At 42.8% G+C, this 19347-nt stretch overlaps 1 protein-coding gene across 1 annotated transcript in view; it reads right to left on the bottom strand.

Annotated features, from left to right (window-relative positions):
• Window positions 1-334: 334 nt before the first annotated feature.
• The window catches only part of LOC123508271 (probable G-protein coupled receptor CG31760), an 83349-nt gene continuing 64336 nt past the window's right edge, over window positions 335-19347 (bottom strand). Inside the window, exons 8-12 of the mRNA XM_045261879.1 lie at window positions 18520-18598; window positions 17395-17533; window positions 8431-8536; window positions 3600-3737; window positions 335-2423 (exon numbers count right to left, since the gene is read on the bottom strand). Of these exons, the coding sequence (XP_045117814.1) occupies window positions 1407-2423; window positions 3600-3737; window positions 8431-8536; window positions 17395-17533; window positions 18520-18598 (1479 nt within the window). The 3' untranslated portion in view covers window positions 335-1406. The remainder of the gene's footprint in view (window positions 2424-3599; window positions 3738-8430; window positions 8537-17394; window positions 17534-18519; window positions 18599-19347) is intronic.

The following is a 19347-nucleotide window of genomic DNA, read 5'->3' as shown; positions in this document are numbered from 1 at the left end:
AAAACTGTAATCTATTTTTTTTCTCTCATATTTACTTTATTATTTTTTATCTCCTTTGTTTTGTTCTCTTATTTTCCTTCCCATTTTTCCAACTTTTCCATTTCACTTTCCTTTCACTTTCTTTTTATAAGTTTTGTCATCTTTATTTTCTTCCTTTTTCTCTCTGTTCGTTTCACTATCTTTTTTTATCTTTCACTGTTTTTTACTTTTTTTTCCTTTGCTTCTCTTCCTTTTCTTTCCGTTTCTTTCGTCTTTTTTTCCCTTATTCTGTCTCATAATCTTCATTTTTTCCTCTTTTACCTTTTCTTTTGATTTATTTATTTTGCCATATTCAATTTTATTCTTTTTTTTAACTCTTGTGTTCTCTTAATTATCTTTTCACATTCTTTTTTTTTCATTTTACTACCCTTAATTTTTTCCCTTTTCATTTTCCCTATTTATTTTTTTCCGTTTTTCAGGAAATTGATGAGTGATCCATAATTTTCCTCACTCGAAGTATTTTCCTTTAATTTGTGTTTTCCTCGTAAGTAACAAAAATTTTTCCTCTTTTTTTTTAAGTGAGTCAAGTTTTGTATGTCTTTTTTTTATTTCAATTCATTTCAAGCGTTATTTATTTATTTATTTTATTTCTTGTCTTTTGTTCCTATCGTTTTGTTATTTTATTCAATTGGTGTTCTATTTTTTTTTCCACTTCACATTTGGAGAGGGAGGAAATATGATAGTTTTTCCTGGGCTGTGGGTACTACTACTACTACTACTACTACTACTAGTACTATTACTACCATCATTGCCACCACCATCACAATGCTACTACTACTACTACTGCTACTACTACTATAACTAACTACTTTTCCAGCTGCTACTACTACTAGTACTACTACTCTCCTACCTACTACTACTACTATTTTCTCAGCACCATCACATAGTCACTGCCCGTCACTGTCCGTCACTGTCACACGTGCTTCCTGTCACTATCTTCCTCTCACAGCACTGCTCCGACACACACACACACACACACACAGTGACATGGGAGAGAGAGGCAGTGATGAGAGGCAGTGACAAAACATTAGCTTGCATTTAGAAACACACTGCTCTTTTACCATAACTACTTTCCAAGGCCACAGAAACGGTTAGCCGGGTTCTCAACATTGTTTCTCCTGTTGGTACTGTCAAAGTTTTGTTAATTTGTCACTAGAACCGTATAAACACCATTGAAAACCCGTGACACTTAATCATCTGGTAACAATGTAGAAGAAATCTTGTAAATTTGTCACTAGAACAGTAAAAACATCCTTTTGGAAACCCGCGTCACTTCAACTAGAGCCTTTGGAAAGTAGCGGAGAAGCGGGCTGGAAGTGCTTCAGTTTACGCCTCGCAGTGACTTCCTCGCATCACTCACTTCACTGCTAGACTGTTACTTCATCCGTTAACGTCGCGCGGTCGCTTAAACTGTACAAGATGAACGCGCGTGCTCTTTCTGGATCGCGCACCTCCCTGAACCTCCTGCCTTGGGATCTGCGCGGGGTGGAGTGGGCGGACCTGACAGACCTGTCCTCCAAGCTTGGGTCCTCCTCAGTGCCCAGCGGCGTGCTTCCAGGGCCTCTTGAGCCGCCGCCCTCATCCAGGTACTCAAGGGAGCGACACACTCTCTCAGTCAACTCAGAAGACACGCTTTTCCTCAGCAGGAACTCAGCATTGCGGTAGCCAAGCTGTAGCGGCGTCCTGCAGGGTCCGGACTGGTCTGAAGGGGTGCTGTCACTGCGGCTCGTGAGTGAGGAGCCCGCCGTGTTGGACTGGTCTGACCCTTGCTTCTTCGTCTTGTCTCCGCGACTGGTCACGCTGAGATTGTCCTGTTGCTGGGGTATGGGTGAGCAGGGCGTGGCGGGCAGGCTGCGTCCCATGCTGCCCTCCAAGGCCGCCACTCCCTCCAGGTTGGGAAAGAAATCTTCTCTCCGTCGCTCCCTGCCGTCCGCCGCCGCACCTTTGGATTTCGTTCGCCTGAGGACACACGCCTCCCTCCCGCTTCCCACACCCATGCCCCCTGGTCTTGGTGGCTTAGTGAGCGCCTCCCCCTCCACGGCGCTCCTCAGCTCCTCCTGGAAAGTGGCGCATACGATCTTGTCCGTGACGGAGGCCAGGATGTTGTTGACGTGAGGCCGCATCACAACACCGTCACTGCAGCGCCGCTCCTTCTTGCTGCCTCGTCGCTCCTCCTTCTGCACCTCCCGCTGGCTGGCCCCGTTCTTCTCCGCCACCACCGCTGCTGTGATGGGCGTCGGGGTGGGCGTGGGCGTGCCGGGGGCCATGGAGGTGTTCGCCGCCTGCTGCATCGCCGTCAGGATGAGCACCATATTTCTGTTGCCGTTCCGCTGGTATTTGTCCTTCAAAGCCTCCAGCTGCAGGTAGACGCGCCGGAACTCCTCCTGGCGGGACAGAGGGACGGGTGAGGGGTGAGGGGAGCTCATGTGGGGGCAGAGGGAGGAGTGAGGGGTGCGGGGGTGAGAGGAACTTTTGGGAGGAGGTGAAACAAGAACTTGATAACTCGATAGAACAGAAATAAGAACTGAAAAATTGACGGGACTCTCTCTCTCTCTCTCTCTCTCTCTCTCTCTCTCTCTCTCTCTCTCTCTCTCTCTCTCTCTCTCTCTCTCTCTCTCTCTCTCTCTCTCTCTCTCTCTCTCTCTCTCTCTCTCTCTCTCTCTCTCTCTCTCTCTCTCTCTCTCTCTCTCTCTCTCTCTCTCTCTCTCTTCAGTGCCTCCGTCAGATCTCTTAATATACGCCTCTGCCGGAGGAGAAGGAGGAGGAGGAGGAGGAGGAGGAGGAGGAGGAGGAGGAGGAGGAGGAGGAGGAGGAGGAGGAGGAGGAGGAAGGTTTGAACTGTGTGGAAAGAAGAAGCGAGTTTTATTGTGGAGGAGGAGGAGGAGGAGGAGGAGGAGGAGGAGGAGGAGGAGGAGGAGGAGGAGGAAGGAGGAGGAAGGAAAAGGAAAAAAATATGAAGAAAGAAAGTAACTTTTGAACTGGAAGGAGGAGAAAGAAGAAAAAAGAAGTTAAAAGCAAAAAAAAAGGGAAAGAGGAAGAAGAAGAAAGAGGAAGAGGAAGAGGAGGAAGAGGAGGAGGAAGAAGAAGAGAAAGAGGAGGAGGAGTTTCTGGAGGGGCAGTAAGTACACAAAAATTTGAAGTTTGGAGAAGAGGAGGAACAAAAAGGAAGAAGATATGGTTAGAAGGAATAGGAGAAGGAGGAGAAGGAGGAGGAGAAGGAGAAGGAGGAGGAGGAGGAGGAAGCTGGAAGAGGAAGAGAAGTATTTGAGATGAAAGCACACGGAAGAAAGAGGAAGAGGAGGAAAAAGGAAAGGAAGAAGAGGTTAACTTGAATACAGCAGAGAAAAAAAAAGAAAAAGAGAAAAGTTTAGAATTTACTAGTGAGAGAATCTAATCTTGTCTTTTATACTTTTTCAATATTTTCATTTTCTAAGATTTTCTCATTTATTTTTTTCTTTGTTTCTTCTTTTACTCTCTCTCTCTCTCTCTCTCTCTCTCTCTCTCTCTCTCTCTCTCTCTCTCTCTCTCTCTCTCTCTCTCTCTCTCTCTCTCTCTCTCACCTGCATGTCCACGTTATCTGAGGAGGCGGTGTGGAGGTGGTTCTGGGCGTGGGAGCGCTGGAGAAACTTCGCAGCCATCGGTTTCGTCATGCTCATACTGTCCTCACCCTTCCCTTGGCCCTTCAGCACGAGGTAAACCTGTGGGGAACGTTAAATTAGGTTGAATCGAGATAAACTGCTCGAAATCAATTGGTGGAACAGTGAATTGCTGGGAATGCTTGAAAATACACATGTTAGCACTCAATTTCCCAGGGTTCTCTCTCTGTGCTGATATTTTTTAGAGTGTCAGGGTTACTCTCTGTACGTGTGGCTCTCATTTTCTTCCTCTAGTTACCATATTCATTGTCTTATAGTCTCCCGTTAATACTCGTCATTTTATTAATTGTTTATTGTTGATATCTAAATAGCAAAAACAATAATAGTTTAATAGTTTAATTGTGTTGTTGTTGTTATTTAACTATAACAAGACACCTTAAAGTTTTTGTTATCTCTTTCAACCAAATATTAACTTAGTTGTTTTTGTTATTATTACTATTATTATTATTGTTATTATTATTTTAATTTTATCTATTTCATTATTATTATTATTATTATTATTATTATTATTATTATTATTATTATTATTATTACTATTACTATTATTATTATTATTGTTGTTATTCCTCTTATTATTATTATTATTATTATTATTATTATTATTATTATTATTATTATTATTATTATCATCATCATCATCATCATCATCATCATCATCATCATCATCATCATCATTACCATCATTCTCTGCTTGTGTAGGAAGGGAAGTAAAAGCAAACCACAAAATAACGTGAATCGTATAAGTTGCCAGACAAATATACAAAGGAAATCAGAATCTATTTATTATCATCACCCGCGCGTATGTATGTATGTATGTAGGTATGCAAATGAAGAAAACGGAAAACAAATCAAACCTCAAAAACCAGCAATCCATATTACTAAAAAAAGAACTGAACCGGGAGAAAGATAAAGATTCAAAAATTCCCGCGAAGACTTTCACCGCGCGGCTAAACTCCACGGCCAATACTCCCCGCGTTTCACTAACTCTACGGGGGCGCATCACACTTCCCACCTCTTCCCTCGCGCTCCCTAAGTACTTCCAGACTGTCCATGTTACTGATGCCGTTATTAGTGTTGTATTTGCTGTTTTCGTTGGTTTAAGGGCTGTGTTGTGTGTGTGTGCCGCTAGTGTTGGCAGTGGCGTGTGTGTGTGTGTGTGTGTGTGTGTGTGTGTGTTGGGTGGAGGTGGTAGTGGTGGTGGTGAGGGTTGACAGCGAGTAGCGTATGGAGGGCTTACTGGAGAGAGAGAGAGAGAGAGAGAGAGAGAGAGAGAGAGAGAGGCTGTCTTTATTTATATTATACTGTTTACACGTTAACTTGTCCCTTTTTCTCCTCTCTCTCTCTCTCTCTCTCTCTCTCTCTCTCTCTCTCTCTCTCTCTCTCTCTCTCTCGCAGACAAGTGAAGAGATTTGATAAGAAACAGAAAAAAAAGAAAGATGGAAAGAAATAAAGTGAAAAGTTAGGTTGGAGAAGAAAAATTTTGTCCCTTCCTTCCTTCCTTCCTTCCTTCCTTCCTTCCTTCCTTCATTCATTCATTCATTCATTCCTTCCTTCCTTCCTTCCTTCCTTCTTTCCTTCCTTCCTTCCTTCCTTCATTTCTTCCTTCCTTCCTTCCTTCCTTCCTTCCTTCCTTCCTTCCTTCTTTCCTTCCTTCTTTCCTTTCTCTTTTCTCCCTTCCTTTCTTCCTTTTATCCTTTATCCTCTCTTCTTTATTTCTTCTTCATTTACCCTTTCTCCATTCATTGCTTACTTTCTCTTTCTCCTTCCTTCCTTTTCCTTCCTTCCTTCCTTCCTTCCTTCCTTCCTTCCTTCTGTTCATCCTTCCCTTCTTCTCAATCTTCATCCTTTTCTTATTTCTCTTCCATTCCTCAAATTCATTTCTTTATCATCCTTCCCTCTATCCCTTCTTCCCTCCCTCCCTCCCTCCCTCCTTCCCTCCATCCCTCTCTCTCTCCCTCCCTCCCTCGCCCTTTTACTCTCCCTCGCTCTCCCTTTCCTCGGATTTAGAAGAAAGAGAGAGAGAGAGAGAGAGAGAGAGAGAGAGAGAGAGAGAGAGAGAGGGTTGAGAAGCTTATAGGAGTTTTGAGAGAGAGAGAGAGAGAGAGAGAGAGAGAGAGAGAGAGAGAGAGAGAGAGAGAGAGATTTTTAATGCTGTTCTTTATCTTCTTGTTTATAAATAAAGTTACAATCCCATTTTCTTTAACATAAATAGACGAATTTTGCCTCAAAGAAAACGAGAAGAAAGACTGGATATCCTTATTTGTCCTCCTCTTCTTCCTCCTCTTCTTCCTCCTCCTCCTCCTCCTCCTCTTCCTCCTTAACACCAAGGAAACAAAGAGAATAGAAATAAGAAGAAGAAAAAAACTCAGGAAAGAAAACGGAATTACGTCGGAAATAAAAAAAAAAAAAAACGTTGATTATAGAAAACGAGGAGAAATTAAGAAGAGATTGAAGGGAAAAATATTATTGAGGAAAGGGAAAAATTATTAGAGAGAAAAGGAAAAGGAGGAAAAGATAAGAGGCTAATGGAGGAAAGAACGAGAGAAAAAGGAGAGATGGAGATAAAGGAGAGGAGAGAAGGAAGGAAGAGAAAAGGAGAGCAGAAAATGGAGGAATAAGGAAGAGAAAGAAAATTTGGATGAAAAAAGGAAGAATGGAGAGAAAACTGGAGGAAACATGGAGGAAAGGAGGAAAGGAATGGAGAAAAGATGGAGAAAAGAAGGAAAAGCAGGGAAACTTTTAAGGGTGGAGGAAAAGATGGAGGAAAAGAGAAAGAATGGGAGGAGAGGTGGAGGAAAGGAGAGGAAACAGAAGAAAAGGAAAAGGAAACATGGAGGAAACGAGGAGGAAAATGGAGGGAAGAAGGAAAAAAGGAGGAAAGAGGAAACAAAGAAATTTACATGGAGGAAACGGGGAAAATAGTGGAAGAAAGAAGGAAAATAGTGAAGGAAAGAAGGAAAAAATGGAGGAAAGAAGGAAAATAGTGGAGGAAAGAAGGAAAATAGTGGAGGAAAGAAGGAAAATAGTGGAGGAAACAGGAAAATAGTGGAGGAAACAGGAAAATAGTGGAGGAAAGAAGGAAAATAGTGGAGGAAAGAAGGAAAATAGTGGAGGAAACAGGAAAATTGTGGAGGAAAGAATAAAAAAGTGGAGGAAAAAGGAAAAAGTGGAGGAAAAAGGAAAAAAGTGGAGGAAACAAGGAAAATTGGAGGAAAAAAAATAGTGGAAAAACAGGAAAATTGAGGAATGAAGGAAAAAGTGGAGAAAAGAAGGAAAAAGTGAAAAAAAAATTAAAAATGAAGGAAAAAAGGAAAAATTTATGGAAAGAATGAAAATAGTGGAGGAAAGAAGGAAACAAATGGAGGAAAGAAGGAAAAAAAGGAGAAAAGAAGGAAAATAGTGAAGAAAAGAAGGAAAATAGTGGAGGAAACACGGAGGAAAGGAAGGAAAAGGTGGAGAGAAGGATGGAGGAATGGAGGAAAAAATCTCTCCACACCTCCATGATTAAACCAGATGAGTGAGAATCAATTTTTACTGATCGGATTTCTCTCCCTCTCACTCTCCCTCTCTCTCTATCTCTCCCTCTCCTCTCTCTCTCTCTCCTCTCTCTCTCTCTCTCCCTCTCCCCCTCTCTCTCCTCTCCTCTTGTGCCTCTAGGGAAGGAAGAAACGGATGATGGAGAGAGAGAGAGAGAGAGAGAGAGAGAGAGAGAGAGAGAGAGAGAGAGAGAATAGGAATAAAGATTTGGAAGACATGAGAGAGAGAGAGAGAATTTAATAAAAGTAGGAATGAGAGAGAGAGAGAGAGAGAGAGAGAGAGAGAGAGAGAGAGGAGAGTGAGTGAAAAAGAGAGTGTTATAAATCTCTCTCTCTCTCTCTCTCTCTCTCTCTCTCTCTCTCTCTCTCTCTCTCTCTCTCTCTCTCTCTTCATTTCAAGATTTTTCCCGTAATAAGTTTCTCTCTTTTGTTCTTTCTTTCTTTCTTTCTTTTTTTTCTTCTTCTTCTATTTTTTTATCTTTCTGTTTGTATCTATCAATTTCTTTATTTCTTTCCTCTTTCTCTTTTATTCATTCATTCATTTCATTTTATTTTCATCCTTCAATCATTCCTTCTTTCCTTCCTTCCTTCCTATCTTCCTTTCTTCCTTCCTTTCTTCTTTCTTTCTTTCTCCCATTCATCCATTTCTATCTCCAAATGCAAACAAAACAAATAAACAGCTCTCTCTCTCTCTCTCTCTCTCTCTCTCTCTCTCTCTCTCTCTCTCTCTCTCTCTCTCTCTCTCTCTCTCTCTTTATTTTCCTTCTTTATTTTCCTTCTTCCTTTACTCTTCCTTTCTTTTCTCTTGTGTCTTCTTTATTTCTCACTTTTCATTCCTTTATTCCATTTGTAACCATTAAACACACACACACACACACACACACACACACACACACACACACACACACACACACACACACACACACACTCACACACACACACTCTCTCTCTCTCTCTCTCTCTCTCTCTCTCTCTCTCTCTCTCTCTCTCTCTCTCTCTCTCTCTCTCTCTCTCTCTCTCTCTCTCTCTCTCTCACTCACACACTCTCAATCTCTCAATCTCTCTCTCTCTCTCTCTATCTCTCTCTCTCTATCTCTCTCTCTCCTCTCTCTCTCTACCTCTCTCTCTATCTCTCTCTCTCTCTCTCTCTCTCTCTCTCTCTCTCTCTCTCTCTCTCTCTCTCTCTCTCTCTCTCTCACCTTGCTGCCGAAGATGAGGGCAATGAGCAGTGTGATGGTGAGCTGAGTGTGGCAGAAGAAGATGATAAACAACAGATCTGGGTCAGCTGGCGACTTAAGGAACAACCTGCAACAGAAAACGGGAGGTGAGAGAAAATGGGAAGGGAGAGAGAAAATGGGAAGGGTGATAGAAAATGGGAATTGAAAACGGGAAGGGTGAGAGAGAAAATGGGAAGGGATAGAGAAAATGGGAGGAGAAAATGGGAAAGTTAGAGATAGAAAATGGGAAAATGAGAGAGAAAATGGGAAGGTAAGAAAGAAAACGGGGAGAGAGAATGGGAAGGTACAAAAGAAAACGGAAAGAAAAATGGGAAGTAAGAGAGAAAATGGGAAGATGAGAGAGGAAATTGGGGAAAAGAAAATGGGTGAGGGTGAAAGAAAACAGGACGTGAAAGAAAATGGGAAAGAAAACGGGAAGAGAGAAGGAAAATGGGAAACTGGAAAAAGAGAGAGAGAGAGAGAGAGAGAGAGAGAGAGAGAGAGAGAGAGAGAGAGAGAGAGAGAGAACGGAAATGATTGAAAGAAAACGATGAAAAGAAAGAAAATGGAACAAAGGGTAATTTTCATGTATTATTTTTATGCATATTTATTTATTTATTTATTTATTTATTTATTTATGTCTTTATTTACTTTTTTTTATCTATTTTCTTCCATCCATCTATCTATTCACCTTTTCTTCATTCACTCCTTTATTATCTATTTATTCATTTATTTACTCCTTGTTTTCATCAATTATTTTCACCTACACATTTATCCAGCTTTCACTTATTCATCTTCATCCAACTCTCCTTATTATCTTTTCTGTTTATCTTTATCTATCTATCAATCTATCTATCTGTCTATTTGTCTATTTACTTCTTTTTATTCATCAACTTATCCCATTTATATATTTGTCTAGCTCTCACATATTCAATTTCCTTTAACGTTCCTTTACTTTTATCTATCTAACTATCTCTCTCTGTCTGTCTGTCTGTCTGTTTATCTATCTATCTATCTACTTTTCATTCACCTATTAATACCTTTCATATATTTGTCTAACTTCCACTTGTTCATCTTTCTCTAATCCTTCTTTTTGTTCACTTTTTGTCTATCTAATCTTTTGCATGTATGTTATTTATTTATTTATTCATTTATCTATTTATTTATTTATTTATCTATTTCGTCTTTCAGTTAATGCCATCCATCTAACATAAAATTATTCATCTATTTTTTTAACCTTTACTAATATCTATGTGTTTAAATTTATCCACGTTCTATGCATTTATTTATTCATTTGTTTATTTATCTATCTATTTGTCTATTTTCTTCCATCCATCACTAAGCTCCATGCATTTATCTAATATTACTTTATTCATCTCCTTTTTAACCCTTGCTAGTATTTATCTCTTTAAATTTATCTATATATTAATTCTATCAATAATCTCTATACATTTATCAAACATTCATTCATTATTTAACCCTTTTTTTACCTTAAGTTTCCGGTGTCATTAAACGATTTTATTGACATTAAGAAGCGTCTATGGAAGTCAGAAGATTAATGGTCAGTCTTCACTATTTTAATCCCCACATAAGTTTCTGAACCTGTATAAAATCACGCAATAGTATGCACAATGAATATGAAAATGTGTCCTGGTATTGAAGATGTTAGCGCTCCCTATTGACTCAGCATTAGGAGGTCCACCATTGCCCAGTCTGCTCCATCACTCACTCCACCACTATCACTAACACCATTGCTTTGTTTCATCACTCACACCAGCACATCACCACCACCATCACCACCATTGCTCTATTCTATCACTCACTCCATTCAAGAAACAGTTTTATCTTATTTGCATCTTTTTTTTTATTTCCATCTTTGCATTTCCATTTTTTTTTATTTTTCTTCATCATTTTTCCTATTTATTCGTGTTCTTTTTCATCTTTTTCCATTTTTTTTCTATTTTTGTGCGGTTTTTTTTTCTTTCATCTTTTTTCATCTCTATTTTTTTTTATATCTTTTTACTCGTTTTCATTTTTTTTTTTCGATTTTTATTTCCATTTTTTTATTTATATTTTCGTTGATCCGTCTTTACTCGGATTTAGATTTGAGAGAGCGATAGGAAGAAATTGGTCTGAGAATGGAAGGTGTGTGTGTGTGTGTGTGTGTGTGTGTGTGTGTGTGTGTGTGTGTGAGTGGAATGTTGTTGTTTTCATTGTTTGTTAACCTTTTTATGCGAGACACTGACTGGCCCAGGATGACAAAAAGTGTACAAAATAGACAGAAAACAGACAGACAGATAGACAAACACACACACACACACACACACACACACACACAACTAGATATTCTTTCAAACATTTTAACAGACAGACAGATAAGCAGACAGTTATGTATCATTTCAAACAGACAGACAGACAGAGATCCTTACATACAAACAGACAGTTAGATAGACTGATAGACAGAGAGACAGACAGACAGACAGAAAGACAGACATTCTTTCAAACAGCTAAACAGACAGACAGGCAGACAGACGATAGACAAAGAGACAGACAGACATTCTTTCAAACAGCAAAACAGATAGATAGACGATAGACAGACAGGCAGACAGACAGACAAACAGACAGACAGACAGACAGACAGACATTCTTTCAAACAGCTAAACAGACAGACAAACCTAAACCCATCATCGAGGACTGGCATCGCTGTGGGTCTTTTTGTTTAATCATTCTCGTTGGCCTTGACCAGTGTTCCTCTCTTACATTAAAAAAGACAGCGCACATTTATCCTTTCAGTCCAATACACAACAACTCATTGAAAAACATTCGAAGTCACACACAAGAGAAAATAGAGTCCAGCTACAGTTTCATATTGATTTAATCGTTCTCTTTGTCTTTGGCCAGTTTTTTCCCCTTACATGAAATAAGGACACCATACATTAATTTTTGCCATCCAGTGAACAACTCGCATTAAAACATCGTATAAAATATTGTAAGTCACACAACAGAAAATAGAATCCAGTTAGAGTTTCATATTTATCTAATCATTTTCTTTCTTTTTTTCTTTTTGGCAGTTTTCTCCTCTTACACGAAATAAAAAAGACGTCATACATTAATCCTCTCAATTCAAAGCAGAACTTACATCAAAACACTGTACGAAACATTCAAAGTCAAAAGATAGAATAGTCAAGCTAAGTTTCCTATCTGTTTAATCGTTCTTCTTTAATCGTTTCCCCCTCTCACATGAAACAAAGACAGCGCACATCAATCTTTTCAATTCAGTATACATCAACTTATTAAAAACGCTGCACAAAACGTTCTAAGTCACTCACAAGAAGAAAAGTAAAGAGCCAAGCTAGAGTTGTCTATTTCATCGTTTTCGTTGCCCTTAGCCAGTTTTCCCCACTTCCATTAGGAAAAACACCATACATTAATCCTTTCAGTCCAATATTGATCAACTCATTAAAAACACTGCACGAAACATTCTGAGTCACACACACACAAAGTAAAAGAGTTTCATATTTATTTAATCGTTTTTGTTCCGCTTGGCCAATCTTCTCTCCTTACATTAAAGACACCATACATTAATCCCTTCAATCCAACACACACAAACTCATAAAAACTCAGCACAAAGCATTCCAAGTCACACACAAGAAGAAAGAGTCAAGCTACAATTGTCTATTTATCTAATCGTTTTGTTGTCCTTGGCTAGTTTGCTCCCCCTTACACGAAATAAAAGAGACATCATCCTTTCAATGTAATGCACAACTCACATTGAAACACTGCACAAAGCATTCCAAGTCACACACAAGAAGAAAGAGTCAAGCTTGAGTGGCGTTCAGAGGAGGCGGAGAAACAAGAGGCAGTGTTTGGGAGCGGTTCGTCTTTCAGGAATAGTGTGGAATATAACATTGAATGAGCTAATACCACTAATGCAGTCATCCTATTATCACTACTCTATTACTTCGAAATCCAAGAAATGTCTATAAAATGAAGGTTTCTGTACTGGGAGGCTGAAATCTAATCCAAAAGAAGGATAGAATTTTTTTTTTTTTTTTTTACTTTCTTCTGAATTAGTTATCTGCCTCCCAGCAAACAGGCATTCATCACCACTCCATCTACAGCACACCATTCATTAAAGTCACCAATCTCTCTCTCTCTCTCTCTCTCTCTCTCTCTCTCTCTCTCTCTCTCTTTTTTTTTTTTTTTTTTTATTTAAACATAATTTATACAGAAGAACATGTACCCAAAGGCGCACTGTCGTGTGCTACCTATTCTAAGGGTACTACAATCTATTTCTCTACAATATTTACAAGACTTAAAAATAGATAATATACAAGATGGAGCACTGTTCTTTTCACTTCACTAGCACTATTCACGCACTGCACTACACTGAGTGTCACGTCACAAAGAGTGTCAGAGGAGTTGGCAGTGTCTGTCTCCACTTATGTGCCATCAGTTTGACACTGTGTGTGTTCATCTCCTGGACGTGAGGCACCGCGGCCGTGAACAAGTTCCACATCCTGGAGACGCGTCCTGCGAAGGTGCGTTGATGCTGACACCCGTGGGATCGCGGCACCTCTACGGCGTCACCACCATTGAGCACCGTTCTCGTGCTCCGTGCGGTGACTCTCAGAGGATGACGCAGCCCTGCCAGATGTGGCACTCTTTGCACCTGTGCCTTATGGAACACTACGATCGCCGCCACATCTCTGCGGTGTTCCAGTGAATCAAGGGACGCTCAGGCTCTGGGTGAGGTGGTATTGCAGCATCTACTAGCCGTATGGCGCGGCGTTGGATGCTGTCCAGTCTCCTTCTGTGTGTGGCGGCACAGGACATCCAGGAGAGAGCTGCGTACTCAAGGTGGGGCCGCACCTGTGCCTTGTACAGCAGCAGTCTCCCTTCCTGTCGAGGAAACTGGCGATCCTTCTGAGAGCGGAGATCCTGTGAGAGGCTTTCTTGGCAATGGTTTTGACATGGCTGTCAAACCTCAGCCCTCGATCCACCTCCACTCCAAGTATCTTGACGTCATCTTGGAGTGGGAGAGCAGCAGCGCCAAAGACAACTTTCCTGCCATTGCTGCCATGGCGGCTGGGGACCGAGAGACAACCATTGCCTGTGTCTTCTCCGGCGCGAATGTCACTTGCCAGCGAGCACCCCACTCCTCTATCACTCGTAGCTGCTGATTGATGGCCTCAGCAGCCCGCCCACTGTCCTGGCGTGGATAGGTATAGGAGAGGGTGCAGTCATCAGCATAGGCCTTGACTCCTGGCAGTAGCTGGAGAAGATCATCCACGTAGATATTCCACAGGAGTGGGCCAAGAATTGAACCCTGTGGCACTGATGCCTCCACAGGCAGGGACTCAGATGTTTGCCCGTTGACAACCACCTTGAGGCTTCTGTCCTGCAGGTAATTTCCCAGGAGTCGTAGCAAGCCACCCTGGATGCCTTTAGCACGAAGCTTTTCTAGTAATCCGTTGTGCCATACTTTATCAAAAGCTCCAGCTATGTCCAAAGCAACCACTATAGTGTCCTTGCCGTCGTCGAGGGCGTCCTGCCACTGCCTGGTGAGAAGCATCATTAGGTCGGAGGTTGACCTTCCAGGTCTGAACCCAAACTGTTGGTCTGAGAGGAGGGCATTGTCCTTGAGATGGCTACACACCACCTCTGCCACGACCCTCTCAAACACTTTACCCACCACTGACAACAGGGATATGGGTCTGTAGTTTTTTGGGTCCGTCCTGGAGCTTTTTGTGTGCAGGAACTACTCGAGCCTCCTTCCACACTGAAGGCCAGACGTTTTCCCGTACACAAGTTGTGAAGACTTGGGTGAGAGGGGCAGCCAGTTCCTGGGAGCATCGCTTCAGCAGGTGCGGGCTGATGTCATCAGGGCCGGTGGCTTTCTGTGTGTCCAGCCCCGCAATAATCGCTTCACCTGCTGATGCGTCACCTCCACCATGGTGACAGTCTTCTCACATTGCTGGACCAGCTGAGGCGGTGGCTGCTGTGGATTCCCCACCTTCATTTTTCCAGCAAACAAGGAAGCCAGCAACTGTGCCCTCTCCTTACTGCTGGTGGCGACAGTACCGTCCTGCTTGCTGAGGGAGGGATGGATTCTTGGTGGCCAGTTCCTGTTTGTCCTTAACAAGGGACCACCAAGTTTTGTTTCCTACGCCAGTGCCACACAGTTTCCGGCGCAGGCTTTCCTCCCACTTTTTTAAGGCCCACTTGCTGGTTACCACCATCCTCCTGCATGCAGCCCTATGCAAGTCCTTGTTGCGCCGAGTCGGGTTCCTCTTGTAGCGGAGCCAGGCAGCATACTTTGCCTCAGCAGCAACACGGCAACGGTAGCCAAACCATGGCTGATCCGTCGGTCTGGTGGTGTATTCCCTGTGTGGGACGTGGCGTCTCTGGAGGGCGAGAAGGTGAGAGGTGAGTGCAAGTGCTTCACTCTCTGCTCCTCCCTGTAGCAGAGTGGCCCATGGGGTGTGGGTCAGGTCGCGGCGCAGGGAAGCCCAGTCTGCTTTGTTCCACAGCCAGATGGTGCGGGTGGTGGCCTCGTCCTGAGCCACGCCCACTTCCAGCTGTGTCAGTACAGCGTGATGATCAGAGCTGCCCACGAGCCCCAGCTGATGACACTGAAGCTTGTCCTCCTGGTAGTCTGAGATGACAGGGTCTAATGTCCCTCCTCGTTCATGTGTGGGAAGGTGACATGATCTGTCAGACCCTGCACCTCCAGGAGATTCTCGTAGGCGTCTCTTTCCAGGTGGTGATTGAGATCCCCCACAATCAGCACGTGGCTGCAGCTGTGTGCCATCATCAGGTTGTCTAAAGTCTCAGTCAGGTACAGGAGTGAGTCAGGCCCTTGTCGCGGGGGGCGATACAGGGCACACAGTAGGAGGGCTGAGCGGTCTGCCAGCGTTACTCGGAAGTACATCATCTCCATCAGTGGAGGCGTGTCTATGTCGAGTAGCTGGGCCTGCATTCCTTCCTTGAAGCAGACAGCCACTCCACCTCCTGTTCGCTCCTGTCGGTCCCTCCTCACCCAGTGGGTGAAGCCCTGCATCCTGCCATACGTGGGCTCCACCTCACTGTTCAGCCATGTCTCTGTCACCACAACAACGTCTGCATTGTGTCGTTGCACACAGTTGTGGTATAAGTCTGCAAGGTTAGTCCGGAGACCACGGACGTTGCTAGAGACGACCTTTAGTTGGCGGCGGGGGCAAGCTGGCTGTACCATGGTGAGGGATGGTAGTGAGCGAGGCCTGCTAGTCCGAGGTGGTGGTTAGGGTCCGCGGCCGACTGCTAGTACTGGTGAAGAGGAGTGGTCCACAAACGCAACACCAATTCTGTGGCTGGTAGCCAGGCAAGTCTCGCCTGGCTATGGGGCGATGGGCGGGGCTAGACATTGAGGGAGAGGATAAGTGATTCCCTGGGGAATTGTGAAGCCAGGTGTGGGGGCGACAACGAGTGTTGGTTCTAAACGACACGTGCGACACTAACACACTCGTGAACACAGACACTGAACACTGGCACAGAACACAAAGCACTTCCCCACAGGCGCACAAAAAACACACGACACTAACTACCTCTCCCACAAGTCAAGCCAAACCAGCCACGGAGAGAGAGATACAGGTTGTTTAAAAACTACCTTGGAGAGATTTGGCAACTGTGTGCTGCCTTAGGCCTCGCGTCAGGTCAGGCCCGGGTCTCGGTCACTGCACGGGTACAAGCACTCTTTTCAAGTGATTTTTAACACTATTGCAAGGCTTAGCACACCTTACACTTTTACATGGACACCAGGACACTTAGCACTTCAAGCACTGAAATTTTCACAACACTGCACTTTGTTAAACCACTGTAACACCACGAAAACACGGAGCTACCACGTGCTGACTCTCTCTCTCTCTCTCTCTCTCTCTCTCTCTCTCTCTCTCTCTCTCTCTCTCTCTCTCTCTCTCTCTCTCTCTCTCTCTCTCTCTCTCTCTCTCTCTCTCTCTCTCTCTCTCTCTCTCTCTCTCTCCAATCAATCCCTTCAGTGCCATGACACGTTTTCATATTCATTTTGCTTACTATTCAGAAACTTATGTGGGGATTAAAATAATGAAAACTCTAGGCATTAATCTTCTGACCTCCACAGACCCTCCTTAATATAAATAATAGCGTCAAATAATACCCAAAACTAAAGGAGAAATATGCATCCCAGTCCTGAAGGAGTTAAACATTCACTAATATCAACATAAAAACATAACAAAATTGAAGGAAACTGCCAGATCATTTCTCTACAAGTTCACGTACGGTTCAGAGGAGGGGGAGAAATAGCTAACAGTTCTCCTAATCATCCACACACATACTTACATGTACACGTTGGGGAAGAGAGAGGATGAGCTCATTGTAAACATAACAAATTGAAGGAAGCTGCAAGACCATTGTTTGTACTTCTAGCACACGTAAGGTTCAGAGGAGGCGAAGAAATAGCCAACAGTTCTCACAGTCATCAACACATACATGGACACGTTAAGGAAGAGAGAGAGGATGAAATCTTTGTAAGCATAGGAACATAACATGTATTTAGGGAATTTACAAGACCATTTTTTGTACTGCTAACACACGTAAGGTTCAGGAAAGGGAGAAACCACCATCTTTTCAGTCATCCACGCACATGAACACATTGAGGAAGAGATAGAGAGAAATAACAAAGATTTAAGAAAGATACAAGAGTAATTTTTTTCTACTGCAAGCTCACGAAAGTTCAAAGAAAAGGCAGAAACTCTCATTCATCCACACACATACATGGACACGTTGCGGAAGAGGTAGAGAATAAAATCTTTGTAAACATAAGAACATAACATACATTTAAGGAAGTTACAAGACCATTTTTGCTACTGCTAACACACGAATGGACCAGAAGAGAGAAAGAAACAGCCAGTCATCCACACACATACTTACATGGACACGTTGAGGAAGAGGGAGAGAATGAACTCGTTATAAATCGCCATGGATATAAATTTTGACTCGTTGAATTCAGATGGCGCCTTCCTCACCATAATGCACAAACGTATTCCCCATATCAGGAACAGAATCTCCACTGTAAGGGGTAGCGAGGGAAATGGGAGGAGGAGAGGGAGAGAGGAAATAAGGAGGTAAGGAGGTTGGTGGTAGAGGAAAGGGAGGAAGGGTATTGAAGGAATAGGTTTGGTTGGGTTAGGTAAGAGAGAGAAAATTTGGGGTTATTAGTGATAGTGTTAGTGGTGGTGGTGGTTGTATGTGTGTGTGTCTGTGTGTGTTTGCGTGTTATTTTGTCTAATACATTTGTTTTGGCTACACACACACACACACACACACACACACACACACACACACACACACACACACACACACACACACACACACGACTCATAAATGAAGGTAAGACTAGAAGATAACTTTTGTTTGAGAGGAGGAGGAGGAGGAGGAGGAGGAGGAGGAGGAGGAGGAGGAGGAGGAGGAGGAGGAGGAGGAGGAGGAGGAGGAGGAGGAGAAGTTTACGTTTGGAAGCAACAAAAGGAAGAAGGTGAAGAAAGAGGTATGTGTGTGTGTGTGTGTGTGTGTGTGTGTGTGTGTGTGTGTGTGTGTGTGTGTGTGTGTGTGATCCATCTTTAACTCTGCTCTTTGTCTTTCTTGTTTATCTGTCTATTAGTTTCTATGTATGTTTGTTTGTTCACCTATCAATCTGTTATTTTGTCTGCCTTGTTCTCTCTCTCTCTCTCTCTCTCTCTCTCTCTCTCTCTCTCTCTCTCTCTCTCTCTCTCTCTCTCTCTCTCTCTCTCTCTCTCTCTCTCTCTCTCTCTCTCTCTCTCTCTCTCTCTCTCTCTCTCTCTCTCTCTCTCTCTCTCTCTCAATATATCTAGCTTTTCTGTATCTATCTATATCTATCTTTCTATCCACCCACTTACCTATCTATCTATCTATCTATCTATTTATCTGTTCACTTATCCATCCATCTCTCTATCTATTTACCTACCTAACCACTAATACACACACCCACATACCCATCCACACACCCACCCACACACACACCACACACACACTCACTGGCAGTAAAGACGTGGTCCCACCAATCAGTAGCACACAGGAACGCCTTCAGGTCATCGGCTGTCATAGAAACGATCACCTGTAGAGATAGAGACGTAGGTAAGCTCAGAGAAACACAGGTAAACGCAGGTAAATATTAGATCATTGTTTTTTTTCTAATGTTAGAGAGGAAATCTGGCAAAGAGGCAACAAAAATATTAAGGAAAAAAAAGGTTTACTGAGATACCAGTCCCCCAAGAGAGACAGAATAATGGGATAAATGTCTTGTAACCTCCCTCTTCAATGAGTTCAGGTCAGAGGAAGGTGGAAATACAGAAGCAGACAGGGAGTTCCAGTGTTACAGAGATGGAAGTGAAGGTTTAAATTATGTGGGGTTTTTATGGTGTATATCAAGTAGTGCACGGGACTTTACCTCTTCAGTACCATGACGCATTTCCTTATTCTTCTTACTATTTGGTGTTTTTATAAAGCTTCAAAAACTCATGTGGTGGATTGAAATAGTAACGACTGTGGCCATTAATCTTCTGAGCTCCAAAGACCCTTCCTAATGTCAGTAAAATGGTCTAATCATACACAAATCTCAAGGTAAAAATGTCTCAGTATCAAAGGGGTTAAGGGTGACTAAGAGAGGGTTTGGTGGAGGTTTGTCTTCAAGGGTGACTAAGATGGGATCGAGTGCAGGTTCTCAAATAGTACAGGGGACATAACAAGAGTGACTAAATGAGCGTTTGGTGGAGGTCTTCAAGGGTGCAGGGAACATAACAACAGTAACATGAACACAATTATCACTGTCAGTAATCAGGGTAGAACAAGAAATAATGAGTGAGA

Source organism: Portunus trituberculatus, chromosome 1, assembly GCF_017591435.1.
Source record: "Portunus trituberculatus isolate SZX2019 chromosome 1, ASM1759143v1, whole genome shotgun sequence".
Classification (NCBI taxonomy): Eukaryota; Metazoa; Arthropoda; class Malacostraca; order Decapoda; family Portunidae; genus Portunus; species Portunus trituberculatus.
This window is presented reverse-complemented; position numbering and strand designations above follow the sequence as displayed.